Source organism: Antechinus flavipes, chromosome 3, assembly GCF_016432865.1.
Source record: "Antechinus flavipes isolate AdamAnt ecotype Samford, QLD, Australia chromosome 3, AdamAnt_v2, whole genome shotgun sequence".
NCBI classification, from domain to species: Eukaryota; Metazoa; Chordata; class Mammalia; order Dasyuromorphia; family Dasyuridae; genus Antechinus; species Antechinus flavipes.
Genome location: NC_067400.1, coordinates 330,037,890 through 330,063,984, shown reverse-complemented (window position 1 = coordinate 330,063,984; position 26,095 = coordinate 330,037,890). Strand labels below are relative to the sequence as shown.

Sequence of the window (26,095 nt, the reverse complement as noted above, 5' to 3'; positions counted from 1 at the left end):
ATTCTAATTACTTGGCATTATATGTCAAAGTTACCCTTACATCATGAGCAGTGTCTTACCTCTTTGGAGTCTGAACATCACCATTGTTTGAAAAATAAGTTTTTATTCTTGGTCCTTCCTTGCTTTAAAACAATAGTTTACTAACACCTTTTGTTTTTTCATTGTAGAATTCTTTGAATGTACTAGCTCCTCAGAACTGAATTTTCCTTTTTAATTGTAAAGAAAAACTAAGTAAAAGCATCTTGATACAGTGGCCATGTTCAATAATACATACAACATTCTGTCCCCATATTCCCTGATCTAACAAGATGAGGGAAGTATGTTTCATGATTTGTTCAAACTATGACTGGTTATAAAAACTACTTCAAGTATCAATAATAATGACAGTGATAATGATGATGATGGTAGTCAACATTTATATAGTGCTCTAAGGTTTGCAAAGCAATTTATATATGTTCTTTCATGTGGTCCTCATAATGACCTTGGGAGGTAGATATTATTATATTCCCATTTTACAGATGATAAAACTTAGGCTAACAGAAGCACATATTATTATTATTATTATTGTCACATAGCTAATAAGTATTTGAAACTGGATTTGATCTTGGATTTTTTTAAACTTCAGCACCAGCTTTCTATTCACTATTCATAAAATGCTTGTTTTAATTTAACTGAACTGAAGGTAATTGTGAAACTGCTGAAAACCTTTAAATGTTAATAAAAAGATGAATTGTATGTTCATTACAAATCCTACATAACTATAGGATAAGATTACCTGATTATGTAGTGACAACAAAAGATGGTATGTAGGCAACAAGAATGTTCCATTGGTAGGCTCACAATGTCAGGAGAAAATGAGGATAGCTTCTAGAATATTGGGTAGATGTCTATAGAGAATTTATGGGAAGCCATGGAGAAGAAGGAATATATATTGTACAGTGGATGTTGAATCAGTGGGTGTGGAATCATGAAAACATCTTCCTGAGTTCAAATCTGACCTCAGACCCTCATTAGCTATGTGACCCTGGGGAAGTCACTTGAGCTTTTTTTTTTGTCTCAATATCTCTTCTGTAAAATGAGCTGGAGAAAAAAATGGCTAAAATGACTATGTTTTTGCCAATCGATGATTTTCCTTTTCAGATTCTCTCAAAACACCATATGTAGACACTGTATCTGTTGATATGCTATGTCCCCTATTTAGAATGTAAAATACTCTTGAAAACAAACAGTACTTTTGTTTTGCTTGGTCATCCTCATGTTCAAAATAGTGCCTAGCATTTTGTAGGTTCTTAATAAATGCTTATTAAGTTAGAGTGAAAAACTGGTAGCAGAAGAAAAGTTTTAGGGAGAAATTACTAGCTGAGCCTGCTGGTTGGAGAACTATGGACAAGCCAACAAAGAATTAATTTGAATTATTCTATTAAATCAAACTCTATTAAAAAGTAAAAAGCATTACTACTACTTATACTATTATTACTACTACACTGATTACTACTTCAACTAATATTCTTACTACTGCTACTATTACTTCTACTACTACCACTGCTAATACTATTACTACTATAACATTAATATAGTGATTAGTACATGCTTTACAATTATTATCTCATTTGATTTTCCCTGGGTTATTAGTCAAAACAGAGCTGGTGCACTCATAAACTATTTCAAGAAAAGCAGAGTATACAGAAGATGGAAGATCTTTATTATAATTCATTATTATAATTCAGATGTTTCACATTTGAAGCATTTTGCTTAGTTCTCAATAATACCTTTTAGGAAAGTTTTTGGCAATTTGGAATTTATTCATAGGTTAAGTTTGAAGGAACTCTAGACCATCCCACTTGAGGATTATATGAAGGTGTTAGGGATATTTATCTGAGAAAAGAGAAGATTTAGGGGGATATAATATTTTTATCAAATATTTGAAAATTAGTTATTTAAAAGAAATATTAGACTTGTTTTGCTTTGTAACATTAAGCAGTTACTCTTAAGCTATGTTTTGTAAAGTCAAGCACTCAGGCATAATAGAAGGAAAAATTTCCCATGTGTAGAGCTATATAGAGGCATAATGCATTATCTCAGCAAGTGAATTCCTCTTCATTGGAAGTCTTCAGATAGAGGATGGATGCCCACTTAGGTATGTTATAGTTGGGAAATGGGATTTTTTTTTTGTGGGCATGAGTTATATTAGAAGGCCATTGGGATCTATTTTGACCCAATCCAATAAAAACTTAAATTCCTTCTCTACCACATTAAATGCTATGGGATAGAAAAATAAAATTAAACAAATTCCTTCTTTCAAAGAATTTAACATTCCTTTTCATACCTTTGAATCTTTTATACTTTCTAGCACATTTAACCTTCTGTAATACTTTCATACCCATTATTTTATTTTACTTTATATTTGAAAATGTTACTCAAATTCCTATAAGAAGACTTTACCTTTTCTCTATATTTGTATATTTTAGCACTCCACCTTTCACATCTGAAGATGATTCAGAAAGAGACCGTATTTCCTATTCAAATCTCCAGGCTTCTTCTAAGATGGCTGTTAAAGATGACAATGATTGGGATTGGTCTGATACTGAAACCTCTGATGAGAAAGCCCCTGAACCTATTTTGGCAAGTTCTGGTAGACTAACTTCCACAGGTGAGTGAACACTTTCTATTTGGTTGATGAGGTAAGCAAGATTCAATTTATCTGGTTAATTTAATTATCCTTTAGTCATCTTTATTTTTTTCTCTCTGTGTGTGTGTCTGTCTGTCTTTGTTGGCATCCTTTTCTATATATAATACAGAGATAGAAACTAATGTTATTTTCTGATAATTCCATATATTATCAGAGAGATCACAAAATTAATTGATATTTTATCCATTTATATGACACAATTCAATTGCTTACTTAGCTTTCAGAATTTTATTTTAAATTGATTGGCCATGTGTAGCTTTAGACTTTTCACCTGTTAGATCCCAGAAAAACAGCATCTTGAAAGATTATCTCTGTCCCCATTTAGCTAAGGCACTTCTGAAAAGAAAAAGGATATGTAGTCTAGTCTTAAAAATATCTAGAGAAGAAACATAACCTCCTGAAGTAATTTTGTCTCTGCTTTTTATCCCTTTCCCATAGAGGGAAAATTTTTCCTTTCCTTATAATTTCTGTTGTTGGCAATAAAAAGAAATCTAGAAGAGTGACTGGTCATACATTGTAACAATTGCAATCAGTGAGTCATGAGGATAACTAGAAGTGCAGTAGACAGAATCAGGCTTGGAATCTAGACGACACTTCTTCCTGAGTTCAAATCCAGCCTCAGACACTCCTAGCTGTGTGACCCTAGGCAAGTTACTTAATCTTATTTGCCTCAGTTTCCTTATCTGTAAAATGAGCTGGAGAAGAAAATGACAAATTACTCTAGTATCTTTGCAAGAAAATCCCAAATAGGATCACAAAGAGTCGAACATGACTGAAAGATGATTCAACAGCAATAGTGAGTTATCACAATCATTATCTATATTAACAAATATTTATAAAGTTTCTTTTCTGTGCAGAATTAGAGGTAGTAAAGTATGAATAGAAACTTGGAATAAGGAAAATCTAGTTTTAAGTTCTGTCTCAGATATAGACTAATTATGTGATCATTAATAAAACACTTTTCCATGCCCCAGACAACTAATTAAGACTAAATTGAAGAGAAGTTGCTGTTCTGTATCAGTAGAGGGAATTTCCATACCGTATAATAATATACAGTAAATACTTGTTGATTGATTTTTCAGCAAACACAAGCTTTACATCCTCTTCCTAATTCTTTCTTCTTTCTCTTTACTCTTCTTTCTTTTGAGCTTTCTTCATCTACTTCAGGTTTATAAAAGTTGGCCTAGGTGACAGAAACAGTAGAACATTTACTTAACAGCCTTTTAGCGCTGATCTAAGCCCTCTGACTTTTTTGTAGGAACTCGAGTCCAATCAATGGCCAAAACTCTAGAAAAACAGCTAATTGCTCCTGGGAAGAAGCCTACTGGAGGAGTGAATCTTTTCTCAGCTTCAGATACTGGACCATCTAAAACATCCATCTCAGCAAAGAAGGCCCAGGTAACATATGAAGTTTAGTATAAGTCACACACATATTCTTTTCTAAGTTAGTCATTTACTTTTAAGTCATGGTGACTCCCAGAAGCAACTAGAATGAGGATTCCTTGAGTTCAAGGAAATCAAAAATGAAAAGGGTACTTGATTAGGTTTTCCTACCTATTTCAAACCCTACTTTGGTGGCAAATACTTCTTCAAATGAATGATTTATGTGGCAACTTAAGTATATAAACCAGGAAAGAGAAAATGAAACCCAGACATAAAACTCATGAGTTCAAAGGAGACTTACGAAAGGATATTTTTTTATTTTAATAGTATTTTAGTTTTTCAAATACATGTAAAGATAATTTTCAACATTCACCTTTGTAAAGCTTTGTTTTCCAAAATTTTGTTTCTCTCTTCTTCCCTTCTCCCTCCCTAAGACAGCAAGCAATTCAATATAGGTTAAACATGTACAATTGTTCTAAATATATTTCCATATTTGTGATGCTGCACAAGAAAAATCAGATCAAAGGGGGAAAAGCACAAGAAAGGAAAAAAACGAGCAAATAAGCAAAAATACAATACTATGCTTTGAGCCACATTCAGTCTCTCTCTCTGATTGTGGGTGGCTCTTTCTATCAAGTCTTTTGGTATTGCCTTGAATTGTCTCAGTTTTGAAAAGAGCCAAGTGAAAGGATATTCTTTACATCTGACTAGAAATGAGAGTGTGATAACGAGGCCCTTGGCAAAGATGGCTTTCATTTTTTTGCACAGGAAAAGTCCTAAGATGACCAATGAGGGAAATTTGTTTTGCTAGGTTATGCTTATTTGCATGTGGAATTTTTCTTTTCCCTCCCTTCATTTTGGAGGAGGTGAAAAAGAAAAAAAATTGCTCATTAAAATGAAAGCTTAAAGGGTCAGGATTATTGCAGAACAAGATGTCATTTAAGCCCAAATGGATACTCATCAGTAAGATTATTATTGGAGGAAAAAAAAAAGAATGGAAGACTATCTAGTTTTAGGGATAAAAGCAAATGAATATTTTAGCGATTTCCTAATCTACTCTTTGGTTCAATAACTTGTTGGATAGAATAAGAAAACAAGAGTGATTTATTCAAAGTTAACTAACAATGTAGATCAATCAATCAATACTTATTAAACACCTAGTTGATGGTTTTGGACACAGCACGTTAAAATGTCAGGCCTGGAGACAGGAAAACTTGAGTTCAAATCTGGCTTCAGACATTAGCTTGTGTCCCTAACTAAGCAAGTCACTTAATCCTGTTTGCTTCAATTTCCTTATTGGAAAATGAGCTGGAGAAGGAAATGGCAAACCACTCTAGTATTTTTACCAAGAAAAACGATCTTTACAATGTGCCAGGTATTATAAAGCCATTTAGGCCCAAATGGATATTCATTATTTAAGTTATTATTGGAAGGAAAAAGAGTGAAAGAGTAGCTACTTTTAAAGATAAAAGCAAATGAATACTTAAGATATTCATTCAAATTATCTGGCAAATGTCAGAACAAATGACCTTAGACTGTTTTCTCAAATAAGGAGTCAATGATGTAATAGAAGTGCTTATGGTTGTGGGTGTTTTTTCCCCCTCTGTTGTTATAAGTAGGTTTTTTTTAATTAGTTGTGTAACCCTGGACAAGTGACTTAGCTTATTTTGACTTCAGTTTCTTTATCTGTAAAATGGGGGTAATCATAGCATCTACTTCTTGTGTGTATCAAAGGAAATAATAGCATGTAAGTTTCTTTACAAATCTTAAAATTCAATATAAATGCTAGCTATTATTATTATTAGCAGGACATTTATTAGATTACAAAGTATAATACAAGATTTCAGGAATAATTTTTAAACTGAATGGCATCTGAGGAAAAGGAAAAAATGTTCCTTCCTTCTTACCATTTTCTACCTAAATAAGTACTTTAATTTAATTTTAATCCAGATGCAGTATATAACCTGACTGCTTATTTTCTCATTTGTAAAATTGTTCTTTCCTTTCATTACTACAGTTTTCTGAAGATGACAGTGACTTAGATATCTCCTCATTGGAAGAGATTCTTCAGGATTTAGATGTGAATGAGAAGAAAAAACAGTCACAGAATTTGTCCTGGTCTCAAGCAGTTGAGAAGCGTGGCAGGGTCTCCACAGATTCCCAGAGCACCAGTGTCTGGAGTTCAAGTAGCCCCAGGGTTGCAGGCTGGTGATTTGTATGGACATGCCTCCAGCTTGTCGGGGAGATGGTGCTGTCCCATTGACACCTTCACAATGGCAACTAGCAGTGCCCATTTCATACATCTTACATCTTACCCATTTAGTTGGCATCTTTCTTTATATATCACCTCCATTTCCTTTCTAATTCAATCCAATAAACATTTATTAAACACCTATTATGTATCAGGCAATTGTGCTCAGCATTAGAATTACAACTAATTAAAAGACATCTGTCCATTACAATCTAATGGAATTTTTTTCTGAACTCATGTCTGAATATGTCTCTTCCTTCTCTCATCCTCAGCAAACCCATTCTTTATGACAGATTAAAAAAGAAAAAGGGGGAAATACAATTTCCCATAGAATAGAACCAGTCAATATGTTATCCACATTCATAGTTACTCAATCTGATCAAGGAAAGGTGGGAAATGCATTTTCTCAAATGTCCAGAGTTAAGCTTAGTCACTGTGATTATGTTCAGGTCTTATTATTATCACTCTTCCCTTTTGGAGGAAAAAGTATAGAACAAGAGCATATAAAATGCATTTGGATGACTACCTTCTCTCTGTTCCTATAGTACTTTTCCAATCTAGTATATATTACTCTACCTGTAGGAGAATGCATAGGCTATGTCCTCCTCAGTTCAAATGGCAGAGAATATATCAGAGAGGGAGAGAAGGAGGGAAGGAGAGAGAAGGAGGGAGGGAAAGATAAAGAGGGAGGGAGAGAGAAAGGGAGGGAGAGAGAGAGATGGGAAGGGGAGGGAGGAGCGAAGAAGACGACAGAAAGAGGAGATTGAGAGACAGAGACAGACAGAGACATACATATACAGGGGCAGGGAGGGAAGGAGAGAGGGAGGAAGGAGGAGAGGGAGGAAGAGAGGGAAGGAGGGAGGGAGAGAGATGGAAAAAAGGAGGGAGGGAAAGGGGGAGGAGCGAAGAAGACGACAGAAATAGGAGACTAAGAAACAGAGGGAGAGAGAGACAGAGACATACGCAGAGAGATACATATGCATACAGAGTCATAGAGAAAGACACATACACATACAGAGTCAGAGAGAAAGAGAAGTATTAAAGAATGGCAGAAACCGTATGCCCTCCACCATGCATATTAGCATTTCTAAATATTGCTGGAAAAGAAAATTTCTGGTAAACTTTGTTCTTAAAGGTATCCATCATTATATTTTAGGTTCATAAATATACTTTTTGTATGTTTTTGAGTCACTTTAAGGACTGGTATAAGCAATAACATTTTAATGCTTTGCTTTTTTTTTATGATATTCTTCCCTCTCCCAAATACTTTGAAATACATTGCATTATTTTATTCTCTGTAAAGAGTTTTTTTTTAAACTTTAGGCTATTTTTTTAAAGTTGAAGTTTGTTATCACTTTGTTATCACAACGTAAAGTTGAAGTTTAAAATTGAAGATAAAGTTATCACATCTTTTCAATCTTCTTATAGTTCTCATATTAAGCTAGTATTTCTCACTTGTCTCTAAAATATGTGTTTGGAAGTTTCAAATCAAACTTGCAATCTGAGAAAGTTCTTGTTGAATTTTTCTAAAATGCAGAAACTTGGGACTTCAGAGATTCAGGGTTCAATATTGATGTTTTCAATGGACTGGATAATACAATATCTTTAGATAATCCAGGATTGGCATTTTGCCCTTTTATGGGCATCTAAGTGGTTCAGTAGATAGAACAGTGAGCCAGGAGTTAAGAAAACTTATTTTTGTGAGAGCCAATTTGTTATCAGACACTGACTAGCTGTGTGACCTTAGACAAGTCACTTAACCCAGTTCGCCTCAGTTTCCTCAGCTGTAAAATCCTGAGAAAGAAATGACAGGTAACTACAGCATCTTTGCTAAGAAAACTCCAAATGGGATCATAAAAATTTAAAAACAAATAAAACAACCACACAACAACAAAATCAGAATAATTTTTCCTTAAAAACAGGTTGAAAATCATTAGTTCATGCTTACTATAGTTAGTTGGTTTTGATTATATGACTCAGAATATATAGAAGAAAAATTTAGAAATAATAATCTAAGTTTTGACATATTTACAAAGTATAATATTTGAATTTTTACATTTTTATTCAGGTATTTTGTATCATTTGGGCATATAATTTATATATTTATCCCCCCGCCCCCCCAAAACCCCCCCAAGATTCAAATCATTTTATTAAATGATTCAAAAGAAATACTTTAGGAGTTAAGATACATGAGTTTTCATCTTGACTCTCTGTCACTATCTGTGTGATGACCGTTAAAATCACTTAATTTTTTTCCTTTTCCCTTTCTTAAAATGGGGAGATGTTTTAGCCCATGACAGCCATTTTGGTGTTTAGGAAGTTCTCACAAGAGTCTCAGAAATCATAAAAGCAATAGAACTTTATTACAGGAAAATTTTTAAAGCTACATATTGCAAGGCTAAAGGTCCAACTAGAGACTTTTTGGTGATTGATGGGGAGAAGAAAAGGGTGAACAGGGAAGTCATTGGAAATCTGGATGTTGTTGCTTTCAGAGCACGAAGAAGAAGGATTGTGATTGATACCATCCTTGATAATACTTGATTCAGCCAATTTTGCCAAGCTATTATCCCTCATAGTTGATGAGTGGGGGTACTTGCATTCGATATTATCATGAATCCAGGAAATTTTGTTGATTGAGCTGAGAACAACAAGTTCTATAGGGTGGAAAAGGTTTTACTTAGGAACATATGACTGACTTCTGATGTTAAAGATAGGGAGACCCTAGCAAGGGCTTATTGTTAAAGATATTTAACAGATATTCAGAACATGAACAATTCCAAATATAGAAGATTCTACACTATCAAAAAGACACTGTTGGGTGGGGCTCGGAGGGGGTGGAGTCCTGAACCATTCCCTGTTCTGTACTTAGCTATTGTGATTTGTGGGTGAGGGTCAATGCTAGAGAATCCCAACCTTCAATCGGTAGAATTAAATTCCCCATTCTTACATCTCTTAATGTGAAAATTCCTTGGTTCCTTAATAAACCCAGCCATGTCAGATAGAAATTGAGTGGGACACAAGGTACTTGCTCTTTCCCCCATATAACTCTTGAATGGTAATTCTAAATAATACTCATCCTTTACATGGTTAAAGGAAAAGAAAAATTGGTAGTTGCTTTTCTACATCCACTGAGTCATCAGGTTAGTATCCAATTCTCTAAATCCTATCAACATTTCAAGTCTCTCAGGCATATCAAGAAAACATCTACCTCTCTACCCAAGCTTCCATGTGGTCATCAGAAATGGTGATTCCCATTCTAAGGAGGAAGGAATATATTCTGTTACATTAGTATGGAAGATTCCAGTAAAGAGAAGGTTGGTTAGATAGAAGGTTGTTTCAAAGGAAACTAAGCCCTTGAAACTCTAAGCACGCTGGGCTACTACAGAAAGTTAGAATGGAATAAATTCAACAAATATTTATTGCCTGCTATGTTCAAAGACTAGATGACCTTTAAGGTCCCTCTCTGGCTCTAAAATTTCATGATTCAATGCGTAAGAAAACAAATTATCTATTTTCCTCATAAAATCAGTGTAGAAAGGTCAGAGAGAGGGATGAGGTTGACTGGTAAAAAGTAAAATCCCTCAGTGGGAGCTTATGAGCTATGGTTTGGAGACATTTCTGATCCACAAAATACTTAAAATGGGTAGTGACTTGTCAGCTCTGCCCCTGTAAAACTCCATCAGTTACATCTTTCATTAATATACATGGGGTGACATTTACCGCTATTTTTTAACTTCAGGCTTACAGATTCAACAGCTTCAGTAATAACTCACAGTTAGAAGAATTGAATCAACAATTTAGGTGGTATTAACTCATAGTATAATAGGATCATAGATTTAGAGCTGGAAGAGACCTCGGAAATAATTTTGTCTTACTCTCCCATTTACACATAAAGAACTAAAGCCCAAAGAAGTTATATCTTCTCCCAAATTAAACAGGTAGTAAATAGAATCAACATGTGAACCTGTGATCTGATTCCAAAATCAATGCTCTTTCTTTGGGTCATATTACCTAGGTCTAATTCATAGGAATGGTTAACATATAGATAAACAATTTTAATTACCTAAAATATGTATACAGTTTTGTTACAACTGAACTCAGGTTCCATGTTTTAAAACAATGCATAAATTGTATACCTGTAAGGAAAATAGAAATCAAGGCATTTCATCCCTTTATAACTAAATTTCATGAGGAACTCTCACAGCTGTGTTAGTTTATCTTGAGACTCAGTAAGTTTTGGATGCAACAGGAACTGGCAGGGACCAGAAAGTAAATTGCTATATTTATCTTCTTGCTTCAAGTGGTTCCTAAATAAGATGGAAGGAATTGTTGTTGTTGTTTGTATTTTTTTTTTCTTGAAGAGAATGGGAGACATCAGGAAATTATGTTTTGCCTTGCAGGTGAACTGGATTTAAGTGAGACAGAACTGTGCAAAGTCATCAGCCTTTTTCTCTCCTCTAGGGATTAAAATCCAGTGGAAAAATATAGGTCAGGATATCTGGAGATGTCCCATCCTAGGTGAGAGATCTTGGTCTTTTTAAGCTAAAGTCTTTCCTAGCTCTCAGTTGAATTTAAAATAGAAGATGGAAAGAAATACATTATAAAGAAGCATAATGATAGAACCAAATCAATGTATAGATTTCAGAGAGTATAAGAAAAGGAGGTTAAAAAAGAGGAGAAACCAAGGGCCAATTAAGTTTTTGTTTTTGGCAACTGAGTAAAATGACCCATTTTAAGTCATGAGCTGAGTTTATTCATTGAGCATTTCCTTAGCAACTTACTTACAACTTTAGATACAAATTACTGTAGCAATAACTTTATTTAACTGGTAGATATTTCCAAAATAGGTTTGTATCTCTTCTGGAATATTTTAAAGTAGCCTTTTAAAATAGAAAAATAAAAAACAATTCTGAACAGAGACTTAAATGATTTTGGGGGGGACTAATTTTTTTTTTGGTGTGTGGAGGTCTGATTAAGAACCTCTCCTATAATTGCAGAAATGCATGTGTCTTGAAACTTCTAGTTGCAGAGAGTTTTTTTAGGGAGCAGAGATGCTGAAGGTACAGGATCCCACTAGTATTTCTCAAGGAACTATAATTGCAACTGATTAACACCATCAAGCCACATTAAGTGGTAATAGAGGCAGGAAAGTCAGTAAACATTAATTAAGTATATACTATGTACCAATCACCATGTTAAACTCTGGATATAACGTAAGAAGCAATCTCTGTTCCTCAAGGAGATTACAATTTAAAGTGGGAGAAAATCAGCAAACAGATATATACAAATAAACTATGTACAGGAGAAATAAGAAATAATTAAGAGAGAAAGAGAGAGGGGACTAGAGTTAGAAGAGATTTTAGCAGGTCTGAGGACTAGACCTATAAATTCAAATCCTCATTCTTCCAATGATCAATCAGAAGTAATAGGATAGAGAAGAGAGAATGGGAAACTTGGAATGAGAGTTTAAATGCTGCTTCTTGTACTTGCTATACATAATCAAATAAATTAACCTCTCTGAGCCTCAGTTTCCTCATTTAGAAAATAAGAATAATAATAACTATGGTATTTATTTTACACACTTTTTGGGAAGACCAAATAAAATAGCACATATATACTATTATATAAAAGTATAGTATATAAAAACCAGCTATTATGAAGATTTATTTTTTTCCAACAAAATTTCAAAAGTGACATTAATTATAGGAGGGAAGTCAGGTATTCTCCTACTCTATGAAGATGATGCTACTGACCTACTGTTAATAGGACTTTGATTTATTTTCCCAGTAGGGAAATGACTTTGATAGGAATCACCCTTACATACATGGTCTTTTTTATGATTGATAGTGGTCATTTTGTTGCAAAATCAAAAAGAATTATGGATACAATCTAAGGATTTGGAATGTAGTTTTATATGGAAATAATCTGTAAAATTTTTACTTGTTCTTCTGGTTCAGTAGAATACTAAGTTGTGAATTCACTCATGGTCATTCATTCATTCATTCATTCCACCAAGATTTATTAAATATCTAAATGTTGGAGACTGGGGGACCTACGAAGAATAGATAAGATATAATTGCTGCTTATGTGGATTTTCCAGTTTATTATTCCAGCCTAGGGTATTATGATACAAATAGAAATAACTAATATATACAACAATACAAAATATTACAAAAGTACATTGAAAATATAAAAATACTGTGGGGGATATTTGAGGAAAAGTTATTATTTACTAGAAGCATTCAAGTAGATTTCTTGGAGGAGGTGGCTTTTGTTTTGTGCTTTCAAGGATAGGAAGGACTTACACTGATAAAGAGAAGGGAGGACATTGTAAGTATAGATAATAGCATGAATAAAAGCATAGAAATGGTATGATGCATATAATACTTTGTGAACAGAAAACATACAAATCTAATGAGGAAATAGAATTTGTGGAAGGTAGTGATATTAAATAAAGCTGCAAAGGCATAACAGGCAAAGTTGCTTAAACTTTACTCAGAAAACAGGAAGGCACTGAATTGAGCAGAGAAATATGAATAAATTTTTGCATAAGAAATATTTCTTCATTGTTATGAAGAGTGGAGAAAGTGAAAGTGTGAAGTTTTTCAGGTATGGTGGTTTTATCTTCCAGAATAAAAGGGAAGTAGGGAGTTAAAATGTATTATTATTGTGTTTTAAATTTTTGAAGTACTAGAAGTCATTTTAGTTGTTGTGAGGATAGGATATGAAATAAAATGAAATAGCCACACGATGGCGATGTGACCTAAGAAGTGAATATTTAAAAAATTAAAAAAAAAAAATCCCCAAAACAAAATCCTCACAAAAACTGAATCTTCTTGCAAAGAAATTTAAATATATCTCTAGTCCAGCTACACCCCCAGTATAAAAAATTCTTTTTATCATCTCTCTGATAAGTCTATTTGAACACCTTTACTGAAAGGGTCACTCAGTAAGTAGTTCATACACAGATTATATCTTTATTAGAAAACTTTTTTTCCCCTCTTATATTGACCAGAAATTGGCTTTCTTGAGACTTCTGTTCCTTCAGGCCTTTGTTCCCTAGAGCACTAAGTCTCGATCAGAGCCCATCCCTAAGTAATGGGAAAGCGGCTACTGATTATGGTGGCTACAGTGGGATGCTGAAGTGCAACAAAAAGATGCAGCTGGAGGACTGTCCTTCAGTTATCTTGAATTCCTTTCTGAGAATGCCAGGGCCAGAAGTGACTTTAAAAAGCCATCTAGCACATTCTAGGGCCTCTAGACAGTATTTGATCTGAGAAAATTTTTATGTAAAGAGGGGACTATTTTTTCTTCCTTTTAATAGTAGATGGAAAGAAGATTTGACCATCTGTTCTAGTGTTAATAACCTCCTTCCATAGGATAATAGGGCTACAAATATAGAGGAGGAAGAGATTTCAGAAACCATCTTCATATTACAACCCCTTCGTATTACAAATGATGAAACTGAGATTCAGGGATGATAACTGATTATTTTCCTAAATCATTTTCCTTCTGTATGTGCATGGTAATAGTCTGTATCAGGGGGAAAACATAACAATACCTTTTTTTTTGAACTTCTTTCTTTATCAGTTGACCAGCTTATTAATCAAGAAGTATTTATTTAGTGCTTATTATGTGTCAAGAATTATGTCATGTATGGAGTACAGAACATGACATTAGCTAAAGTCTCAATTTTTTTACTTAAACTTTTACTGACCAACTGGTTGGTATGTATTAGTGCCAAGAACACTGATTTGGAGTCAGAAGGCTGGTTCATATCCTTTTACTGCTATTTGCTTTGCCTCTTGAGATATCTGATTAGGTGAAGACTTGAACTTCTTTTGTTCTCTTCTGTGCACTTAAAAGTAGTTCAATATCTTCTCCCCCTCACCCCAATCATTACTGTTAAATTCTCTTCCCTCACATTAAGAAGGAAATTGAAGTAGGAAAGGAAAAAAATCCTTGCAACAAATAAATTATCTATTACCTAGAGACCATATGTGTTTCTTTGTGGACCTTATCATTATGTCTATGTTACATAGGTAACCTGATTTATCATAGGGACTCTGGAAACATAATTGATTATTCTATTTATGAGTTCTAAAGTCTTTAAATTCTGTTTTTCTTTAAAATAGGGCTTTATTTGTATAAATTATTCTTCTGGTTCTGTTTATTTCACTCTATACCAGCTTTAATTAACCAGAATTCGCTGAAATTATTTTATTCCTTCTGTGCTTTTGGGTAGAGTGGTAATTCCTGATTGTATTTTCCTGAATCACTTAGTTTTCTGTGCTGATCTTTACCTGCTGGAGTTAGCACTCTCCTGAATTTCTGAGGGAAACAGTACTGGATTTTCTGAATCATTTCTGACTTCTTGGGACAGGGCGTTTGGGACCTCAGAGCACTGGGCCTCAGATTTTCTCAACTGGGACTACAGCATAGCACTTGTCTTAACCCACTGTCAAGCATTTTCAAGGGTCCTCCTGGGCCTTTCTGGCTACTTTGGGGATATTTCATGTGAACTCTGGTGGCAATCTCTGGAACCAATATTGCAAGCTTACATGTATCTTTGTGTAGTCTTTAGTCACACTGGGAGGGTACACTGCTTTGGCACTGACTTTGTTGGTAGCTCATTTTCCTATTGCTTTCAGATCTCCTACTATTAGGTTGTTTTCTATGTCTAAATTCGATTAATTTTTCCTTTATAAATTCAAATATTGTGATATTTGGAGCATACAACTTTAATATTTATATTGGCTTATAATTTTGTGAATTTCTCTTTGTGGTTATTTTATCTGATAGCATGATTTTGGCCCTTGCTTTTTTAAACTCATTCCTGTACATAGTAAGTTTTCTTTCAGTCTCTCATTTATATGTGTGAATCTCTTTGCTTTTCAGATTTTTTGGGGGTTAAGTAAAATATTGTGGGATTTGGCTTTGTAACTAATTTATCACTCTTTCATTTTATTGAATTAGTTAATTTATACCAAACATTATGAGAATTAGATTGAAATTATCCTTCATTTGTGTCTCTAGTATTGATTTTTTTTTTATGGATTGAATTTTTTTTTGCCTCATCTTCTTCATATGAAACAATATTTTATCCTTAAATTATATTGTGTTCATTTATATAAGTGTGTATACTTATATAAGAGCAACACTAGAGATATATACCTATACCTCTCCTCCCATAGGAATATTCTTCAGCTCACTCTCCTAACATTGATTTCCCTCTTTCTTTCTGTTTCAATACCTCTCTACTTTCTAACCAGTTTTCCTGTAGCTCCTCTTCTTGCTGAGAGGCTCCAGAAGTTATTTGTTATTTTTCCTCCTCTGTTTACAAATTTGATTAATTAAATCACATTTTGCTCCTCTACCTTCTACTTTCTTTCCTTTTATGCATTTTCCTCTGCTGTAGTTTGATTTCACAAAATAAATTGATTTTTCTAGGGAAAGAGATTGTGAGTTTTAGTCAATGATAACTCAGGCCTGTTGTGCCATTACTTATTTTATTTATGTTTACTTTCCACTTGATCATTTTGTATGCTTTTAGAGAGAAATATCTAAAAGACCCTCTGTTATTTCTTTTTAAAGCTCTAAATATGTCATTCTTTTAAAAGTTTTTTCCTCTTTTTACAATTTCTAGAGATGAATTAATTTACTTTGTTGCATGTATCTTCCTAATAGTTGTAATTGTTTCTTCTTTCTACTGTTTGGTTGTTTGAAAATTGAGCAGTCTATTCACTTTTTTCCATACTTATTTTTTATAGGAAAATTTCAAATATCACTCTTGTATTAAATGCACATCTTTTGTCAATGTTGATTAGATTCAAGTTTTTAGAATAAACCCTTTGAGGTTGCATCTTGGAATACATTATCCTGTTCCATTCTGTGGTTTCTGGTGGGTATAGATTAATCTCATATTATTCACATTTTCTTCCCTTTATATCTGAAAGTCTATTTAGTGTTGTTTGCCTTTGGAATTGTTCAATTTAACCAACATGTGTCTTGGAGTTTGAAGTATAAGTTTTGTTTATTCTCCTGGAAGTGGTACTTTGTTATCTATATTTATCAATTACAAGAAATTATCTTGCATTATTTTTGTATTCTTGTATTGTTTATTGTTTTTTGCATTATGATATTCAGCCTTTTTGACTTATGCTCTTTTGAGAGGTCTATAATCCTTAACTTGTCTTTGTGCCTCCTGATTTCAAAATCAGTGTGCTTTATTTAATATGGGTAACACACATAGTTTTAAGGCTAATGCTTTTAGTTCTTTTATTCTAGATTAAACCTTTATTTCTATATAATTTTATTCTCATTTTTAAAAATTCTATCAATAATTTGTACTGTGGTAGCCATACATTCCAACATTTATTTTTCTTTAACTTATTTATTTCAATATTTTTCTTTTTCTTTTGAACCCTTTGGGAACAATCAAGTGTGTTTTCATGATTTCTTGGTGTTCCATAGTATTTTTTATTCATTAGTCATTGGTTTAATTTCCTTTGTCTCATAATTCTGACAGACAAGCTTGTAGATGTTTAGATGTCTTGATAGCCATCTTCCTTTCTGATTTTGTATCTTACTTGTTGATTGACCTACTTGTATTCCAGATTGAACCTCACTTCTGATTATCATGGAAACTGATTTTCTAGGTTTTTGACCTGAGCTACTTTGCTCATGCTTAGTCAAGATGGTGGTTCCCCTCCTTTGGGGGCTCACCATTGATGCCAGACTTAACATGGATAACTTAATTAGCTTTAGCCATGCTATAACATATTAAGCAACCTATGAACCTCAGCCTCCCCAGTAGCAAGGATTATAGGCATTTGTCATGTCTGACTTGCATTTCACTTCTGATTCTCATTTTAATTCACTATTATTTTTATACAATCTTATTCTTTCACATTAGGTTTTAAGATCTTTATGTTTCATTTCTAGTGCCTACTGGGTAGGGAGTAGTATCAAAAGTCATTCATAAAATGGATAGCTTCCACTGTTTCTAAGGCACAGAATAATAGATAAATTTCCCAGTGGCATAAATTTTGTCTGAATTATGGGATAATTGGCATTATTTGCAGTCTCAAATACCTGAGCTATCCTTAAGTCAAGAATGCCATACATAATGTCTTTTCAAAAAAAAGTTGACTTCAACAGTACCTACTGCTGTACAAAAGAAGGAAAACACTTAGAAATACAGAACACAATAGCAGTGCTGCCTCAGTATAGTGAAAATATAAACTAATCTCTTTCCTTTCTTTCATCAAGTCTGATAGTTCTGTGTCCATTCAGTTATAAGTGATCAAACTCAGTATAGCAAAAATAACTGGATTCTTCTTGTCTTTTCAAAAACAGTGGCTTCAAACAACCCTCAAATGGGTAGAATGTTTGCAGAATATCAATGTACATAACTATATGTGCTCTCTTTTTCCCGACATGGTTTCATTGAATTATTTTCCCTGCAATGTATGTTCTTGTGTCTTATTCAGTTGCTACTATTTAAGGATGTACTAATGTAAAACACTTTGCTAGGCTTTGGGGATATCCATAAAAAGAATCCTGGAAAAAGTCATCCCTATGGATTGCTGATCAAATTTCATCCACAGGGCAGGCAGGCTATCTCAAGCTAAAGGGAACTTTGAGGAAGAGATAGGAGGCAATATATGCCATGAAATTCCATTTCTACCATTAACACCTTGACTACTACCTTCCCTTGGACTTTGAGGGAAATAGTCCAAACTTTGAGTGTTGGGAATAACTGTCCTTGGAAAAGATACATCATTCAATTGATTAATAACTCTATTCACTTTTCTTGTGATCTCATCATTCCCTGTACTTTATACTTTTATTTCAACTTCAAAGTTTCTCTACAGCTCTGGTCTTTTTTTTTTTTTTTATCAGGAATCCTAGAAAATGTTCTGTTTCATTAAAGGTCTATTTATTCCTGAGATAGCATCATATTCAGCTTTCCTGGGTAAATTATTCTTGGCTATCAGTCCATATTCTTTACCTTCTGAAATGTCGTGTTCTAAGTTTTCTGTTCCTTTAAATCCTCATTATTATTTATTATTTTTTCTTTCTTTTTGAATGCTGACAGTAATTTGAGAAATGCTGGATTTTGACTATGATGTTCTTAAGATTTTACATTTTAGGATTTCTTTCAGCAGATGATATTTGCATACTTTCTATTTCTCCTTTCCCTTTTAGTTCTAAGAGATCTTGGCTGTGTTTTTTTTTTTTTTCTTAAGATTTCTTGAAATATAAAGTCTAGACTTTTGTTTTGTTCATGATTTTCAGATATTCCAAAGATTCTTAGTTTTTTTTCCTTGATCAATTTTCAGTGTCAGTAATTTTTTGTTATTAAATACTTTATGTTTTCCTCTATTTTTTAACCTTTTGATTTTAATAATTCTTGGTGTCTCATGAAGTCATTGACTTTTATTTGGTCCATTCTAGTTTTCAGGGAATTTGTTGCTTGTGAAAGGTTTCTGTAACATTTTATGTAAGACTGTTAATTACCTTTCCAATTCTTTCTTCTATGTGTATTATTTCTTCTCCAAGTTTTTCCTTGAAGTCTCTGATTTATAAAATTATCTTAAACTCATTTAAAAACTCTAATTTTGCCTCTTCAAAGACTTTTAGATAAAGTTTGCTTAAGTTTAGATATTGCTTATAGATGTTTTAGAATCATTTTTTTCTTTTGTGTTTCTGACTTGAGCATCCTTGAAACTACAATAACTTATTTCGAGGGAAGGAGATTCTTTTTTGTTTGCTCATTCTTCCAACTCATTTCCTGACTTGATGTTAGGTCTTATTCTGCCTTACTTTGGGATAAAAGACCTAAGCTGGTCTTTTAGATTTTTTTCTTGGGAATATTTATTGAGTGCTGTGTTATTCCAGGATCCCAGGGATAGGCTAGGGACCTGCAGGCTTTCAGTATTCCCAAAGTATTTTGATCCAGGGCAAAGTCTGGCTGGTACAGTCTCCTCCCTCAAGCTGCACAACTTCTTGAACTTAGACTTAAGCTTAAGCTTAAGTCTCTACTTAAGCTCAAGTAGAGATTACTTTTGGACTCAGCTCTTATCAGCCAACTAGAAAGTCTGTTGAATCAGAGTGGCAAAATTGTAGGCTCACTTTTAGTCTCGGCCTTTTCTATTCTCTTTTATATTGATACAATTTCCATTACAAAAATATTTTAATCATTTTAACATTGCAAAATATTATCTTTATAATAATTCTGTGAACTGGTGAAGTTATATTCTCCCTTTACAGATGAATAAACTGAGACTTAGATTGTTATATAGGATATTATACAAAGAAGTTTCTATGACTTAATGATTAGATACTAAAATATAGTGTTGCATGGAATTATAATAAATTGATAAGTATCATTAAATGTGATATTCTTGCTGAGATCTATATGAGGGTTGTTCAGGAATGCCTACCTAAGGATGGTAAATGAAGCTGAATCTTCACTAATATGGCCATTGTTGACCATAGTGTGTGTATGTGTGTCTATGTGTGTATGTATGCATGTGTGTGTGTGTGAGAGAGACGGAGACAGAGACAGACACAGAGACAGAGACACGCACAGAAACAAAAGAAAAAGAAACACACAGATCAGAGACAGAGACAGACAGAGACAGAGAGAAACAGATAGACAAACAGAGACACATAGAGAGACCCACTGAGAGATAGAAAAAGAGATAAAGAGAGAAAAGAGAAAGGGAATTCTGGATTACAAGAAAATATCCTAATTGTGTGTTCTTGAAATTGTAGTCAGGAGCTTCAAACACCTCTAAAATCTAATCTCTTACCCTCATTTACATACTTCCTTATATTTCCCAACTTCCTAGAATTTTTCTTCAGTTGGGTTGATTTTCTTATATTTAGTCTGCATTCTTAGGCCTATATCAGTGTCTTTGCTCTAGCAATTCCCCCTCCTTGCAAAACCCTTCTTTTTCTTTCCATGTAGCTCATCTACATGTGCGACTTTGGGCAATGATTTAATCTCTCTCAGCTTCAGTGTCCTCATCTGGGATTATTCTGGGTCCCTTCTAATTCTAAATCTATGATTTTAGAATCATAAATATTGTTGTCCATCAAGGTCCAATGCAAATCACCCCCTTCCCCATAGTCCTAAATGTGTTTTACTCTTGGCACTTGGGCTACCCAGGGCTTCCCACTTGGAGTCCCTTACACAAGTATGCTTATCTTCCTTGTTAATTTAAAGGCCCTCCTTCCTTCTATTAAATTGAACATGCTTTTGGTCTCATTATTTAGTGACAACTACTTCCAGTTTTCATATTGGAAATTATTCATACCAAGTTATCAATGTTTGAAAAAAAATTTAAGACTTCTCTTGGGAATATTGACTATTCCTTAATAATTCAAAGGAATACATCTCTAGTGATAGAATGTTAAGCATGGAGAAGATATTTTGGACCTGGAGGGGGGGATGCTTTCTGTTTCTATTAAATCATATCACAAAGCAACTGCCTCTTGAGCTTTGTTGTAAAACAGGTCCTGCTGGCTACATAAAAGGTAGTTAGTACCCTTGTTGTGTTATGTGTTGATAATAAAGAGAGGACATGAGAATAGAGTCTTCCTGCCAGATAAATTGTTGAGTCACAAAGGGCCAAACAACTCTGAACACTAGGAAGACTCATGAGAGCATAAAGTAGGCAAAACTTGCTTTTAATCAGGTTTCAATGCAGAGACAGGTGTCTTGGCAATCCCCTTGTACAGAGTTCTATTTGTTGTGGCATTAGTAAACAAATTCAGCTTCCCTTGTGAGAGAAATACAAAAGAACAAAAGCCTAATCCAGTATGAATTTTCCTCTTTTTGCAAAGATTTGAGTAAGATTCTAAACAGTTTAGATAATGCCAGGCAGCTCACAGCAGATACAATTGGGATTCCACTAACAGCCATTTTTTATTATCACTTTTCATGCAAATGTAAACTGGCATGAATAATGGAATGTCCTCTTGTCGTTTTGTTCTGTGGCACATCTGAATGTAAGCAGGAGAGGAGGAAAATAAGTTTCTGAACTTTTCTTGGCTTCTGGCTATTTCTCCCTGCTGACCACACCATGATTTTCTAGTTTTTTTTTTTTTTTTGACAACTCTGAGCCTCCTCTTTGGTTATAGAAAAAGGGTAAAACCTCAATTGTTTGGACTAATTACTATTTTCAAAGTCAATAATGATAATTATTGTTGTTTTTATTATGGCACATCTCCAATAGTTTTGTAATGAGAAGACTATTGAATTGGACAAAAATCAGCAATGTTTAACAAAAAGAATGTTGGCCTTCAGATCAGAAAAACCTGATTCAAATCATGTGAATGTGCACATTTCATTTAATCTGTCAACCATAGTGTGTTCATCTAGGAACTGGTTATAACAATACCTTTAGCACCTTTCTTAGGAATGCTATCTAATTTAAATGAGATAGTTTAAGAAAAGTGTCTTTGCACACTTTAAATCACATGCATATTTCAGTTCTTGTTATTATTAATTAATATGTGTATGTATATTAATATTGATATGTATATAACTTTTTCTGATTAATCCACCTTAATAGATGCCCTTTCTGAGTTTGGGGGGCAATTAGGTGGTGCAGTGGATAGATTATTAGGTCTGGAATCAGGAATATGTATTTATACCTGGCTTCAGACAAGTGTCCTACTCTCTCTACAATTCACCTGCCCTGAGGTTAGCACTACATGATGTTTAAGGCCTAAATCTCCAAGGTCATATTTTTTGATTGTCCAAAATTGTCTCATGTTTTCCTGTCCTAGGGGGATGGAGTGGCTGGAGGACACCATCAAAAATAATTAAAAACAAACAAAAAACCTTTATATCTTTCCTCTCATATTTTTTATTCCTTGAAATTTCTAAATCACATTGAGATCCATCCTATACTAAACTTCTACAAGTCAGTTGACACATTTTGAAAGCACTTAATATATATTAAGAATTGTAGTGTCTTCGTTTTTAACAATATCGCACAATTGTTTCAATGCTAGATCTTTACCCATTTGGATTCTTGGAGCAGAAATGGGAAAACATACAGTAAGCTAGCAGAAACATGGTCCATGGAGCAATGGTTCCAACAGAAAAGATATTTTGTTTTTGATGACTATGAATTTACATGACTCCTGATTGTAACCGTATTGGTTGTTCCTGAAAGGGAGGGAAAACCCTTCCACCCATTATTATCTTGAACCATGAGTGATAGTGCATTGTCAATACACTATCTTTGTTCAGGAAGAGGGATATTTTGTCTCTTTTCCTCCTCATTTGGTTCTGATTACAATAAACTATCCCAATCATCTACTGAATATTTAAATCTACAAGTAATGAGAGAAGAAAAATCTAGGCAAATGAAGTACCCCAACATAGTGAAGGCTAGAATACAAATATAATCATATTCCATGACAACATTTCATTTCATCAGATCTCAGCACAGTAAGCTCCATTATGAGACTAGGAATATTTCTTAAATCATACGTGGAGATTAATACAATCCAACTCTCCCTGAATATATGTAGCATTGACTGAAAGAGGCATAAAATGATAACTTAGATAGAACTTTATCTGGTGATTAGTCATTTGGCCAGTTAATAAACCATGTATTAAGTCTTTATGATTTGCCAAGCATCTTGCTAAGTTCTGGAGATACAAAGAAAGTTAAAAGATAGTCCCTGTCTCACAATGGGGGGCACAGAATGTGAACTTATGATCTTAGTTTGTTCTTATCTTGTATCCTCAGTTAATTCAAAATCTTAGGCTGGGCTTTTCTCTATATAATGGCATATAAAAGCCAATATTACAGTTTAATGCTTGTACATACAAAGTACATGCATATATGGATTCACAATTGGATTACAAAACAATTGGCATTTTTACTGTTTAACAATAAGGAAATTCTTGCAGAGAATAGAAAATCTTCAAGTTTTTGGTTCAGGAATGTTGTCTTTTACACCCTTCTCCCACAATAGGCAAGGTCTTTGAACAACTCAACCTCGGACTCCTCTTTTGCCTACTTCCATCTTCTACACCATATAAAAGAAAATGCCCTGGGTTGGAAATAATCCAAATAAAAAAATTGAACTAACATGGGTATGAAGGCTATAGTTTGCCTCTATTTGAGAAAAATCTTCATTTGAGATGATAGAAATGAAGTTCTTAGGAGAAATAGAAAGAGCTAAATAGGGATGCTTCAGAAATCAAGATGAGGTACTTAATGTAAAACATTGTATTTAATGAGGTAATTTTTATCTTTCTTTTTCACCTTCTTGTATAAGAAATTTCTGTGTCTTCTTGATACTAAAATTTTATTTGTTTTGCTGTAAGACTTTAATAGTAATACTGCAAAAGTACTTCATATATTTAATTTCTCTCCAAATTTCCTTTCCCAGAAGAAAAAAAAAAGACAATTACTGGTGTCAACCCAATAAACAAACAATCAACCATATATATTTTTCCCTTATGGTTTTTAAATCTTCAGAAATTTTATATCTTTACTGGAGTTATTGCCACTTTCTGCTTGGGATATTCGTTTTAGCAGGCACTGTTGTCTTCTTGTTCTTGTTCTTCCTTTTGTTCCTCTACAATTTGTTCTTTTTTTTTCTCTTGTTTTTGTTCTTCTTCCAGGAAGGGAAGGAATAATGGAAGAAAAACTCACATTTAAGCAAATGAATGAAAGAGGTTTGTAATTTGTGGATGGTCATTTTTAAAGCAAACACATATGGTTGAAGCAGAACTCAGAAAGGAAGGAAAAAACTCTAGTCCCTTGATCTTTGTGTTGGCTCTGTCCAGTATAGCTGTATTCCTGAAGGAAAATCTTATTGATGGAGATGACTTCCAGTACTCAATCAGGCTGTCCCTTGCTCATCCCATCTCTCTCTGTCTAGTGTTCAAGATTCAATTTTCCCCTTAATACAGCAAAATTCCAGTATGAAAATGGACCAAAGGGGAAAGTTTTCTACAGAATAATTACTAAAGGCTTAATTTGTTTCAATAACATAGTGATGAAATAAATAGAATATGAGGAATGAAATAGTAAATATAATAACTGCTCTGCTACAATTTTAAACTTCCAATTTATATACTTCATGTGACTGGCAGGTCTCATTAATAATAATAATATACATTGATAGAGCATTATAAAGTTTATCAAAGTGTGATTTCATCACAAACAAATCTGTGAGGTATGTTAATCCCACTTTCCAGATAAGTAAACAAAAAGATGAAGTAGTTTAGTCAAAATCAAATTGCTGGTAAACCAGGTTTTCTGACTCCATGTACCATGCTTTTTCAGTTACTTTATATTAAAAAGAAAATCATTGCTGAGCATAGAAATATAGAAAAAGTATGTATGTCTTATGGATCTCTTTGTTAGCCTGGTGAAACTTACGGACACCTTCTTACAATAATGTTTATGTAATGTTCAATGTAATATATTGAACACAATACATGAAATTAGAAAGAAAACCATAAAAATGTACTTATCAAAACAAAAAAACTCAAGTTTGTGAGATCTCTGATTAAAAACTTCAGATATAGAAAGGAATGCTAGATACTTAAATTAAGTGGGAAGGTTGGGGGGAGGAGTATGCAAGAAACTTGTGCTTCAAATGTAAGAGTAACTTTTCCCCCAGTTTCAAAACATGGTTTCTATACATTGAAAAATTTGACTATAAAATATTTCCTTACAATCATGACTAGGCAGTGGAATTTGAACATTTTCACACATACACATTCAACAAGTACTGTTTTTCTACTTAGTAGCAAGATCATTTTAACTATATTTTGGGGCAAGCCAATCAGTTGTAGTCAGTCTCTATAAGGGCCTCATCAAAATGATTTATCTGTTGAGGTCTCAGCTTGTAGTGCCCTTGTGTTGATGACAATGAGTGATTTAGTTGAAAGTTCCTGATCTCAGAGTTGTTCTGTACCAGCTATAAGAATTTGCTTTAGAAATGTCTGCTCAAGAATTCTGATTTTCTGCCACTCATTTCTTTGAATTCAGGTGACTTTCTTCTTCTGTTTCTTTAGCTCCCTCTGTAATCATGATTTTACTCCCAAGTACTTTAGTAAACCACCCACCCTCTTAAAATGCTCTTTGCTCCCTGGATATTCCTTTGTCCCTAGTGTGGTATTTTGTGTAGCTTTCCATTGGCCTCCTTCCTATCAGTAGAGTTACCATAGCAACCTCCATCCCTTCTTTGGACACAGTGTGAGGTATGCAAACTCTGACTTGGTTAATATGTTTGATATTTTACTTTTCAAAACCTTCTTTGGGGAATTCAAGGTGGCTTGAAGAACAAAATCAACAAGGCTTTTTTTTTTTTTTTATCATCAACAAGTGCCAACTGCTTGGGTTTTGATAATAAGGAAAGCTCAGCCCAGTCTAAGACTTGAAACCAAAGTGATTTGCATACCTGCTGCTTTACTTGAGAAGGGAAAAGGAAGCCAGACTGCTCTAAGGGTGATGTAAGCCTTACTTAGTTCTCTGTGGGAAGCCCTTCTTTGCACAACTGTGATGAAGAAAATGGAATGAATGATATAGTGTGATGAAATGAAGCTCAGGGAAGCCCTCCAGCTGGGGACCCACCCTCGGGGTCAGTATCCTCAAGTTGTTCCTGTTTTTAGAGATTCCTCAATAAAGTAGTCCTGTGATCTTTATTCTTTTTCTCATGCACTCTGAATCTTCAAAATCAAAAATTTTCCAAGTTTTCTCATAGCTATCTTTTCACAGGAT

The 26,095-nt window shown here is 33.8% G+C and overlaps 1 protein-coding gene across 1 annotated transcript in view; it reads left to right on the top strand.

The window, feature by feature from the left end:
• DZIP1L (DAZ interacting zinc finger protein 1 like) overlaps window positions 1–6,556 on the top strand; it is a 60,206-nt gene extending 53,650 nt beyond the window's left edge. Inside the window, exons 14-16 of the mRNA XM_051985609.1 lie at window positions 2,469–2,650; window positions 3,948–4,087; window positions 6,090–6,556. Of these exons, the coding sequence (XP_051841569.1) occupies window positions 2,469–2,650; window positions 3,948–4,087; window positions 6,090–6,284 (517 nt within the window). The 3' untranslated portion in view covers window positions 6,285–6,556. The remainder of the gene's footprint in view (window positions 1–2,468; window positions 2,651–3,947; window positions 4,088–6,089) is intronic.
• The last annotated feature ends 19,539 nt before the right edge of the window (window positions 6,557–26,095 follow it).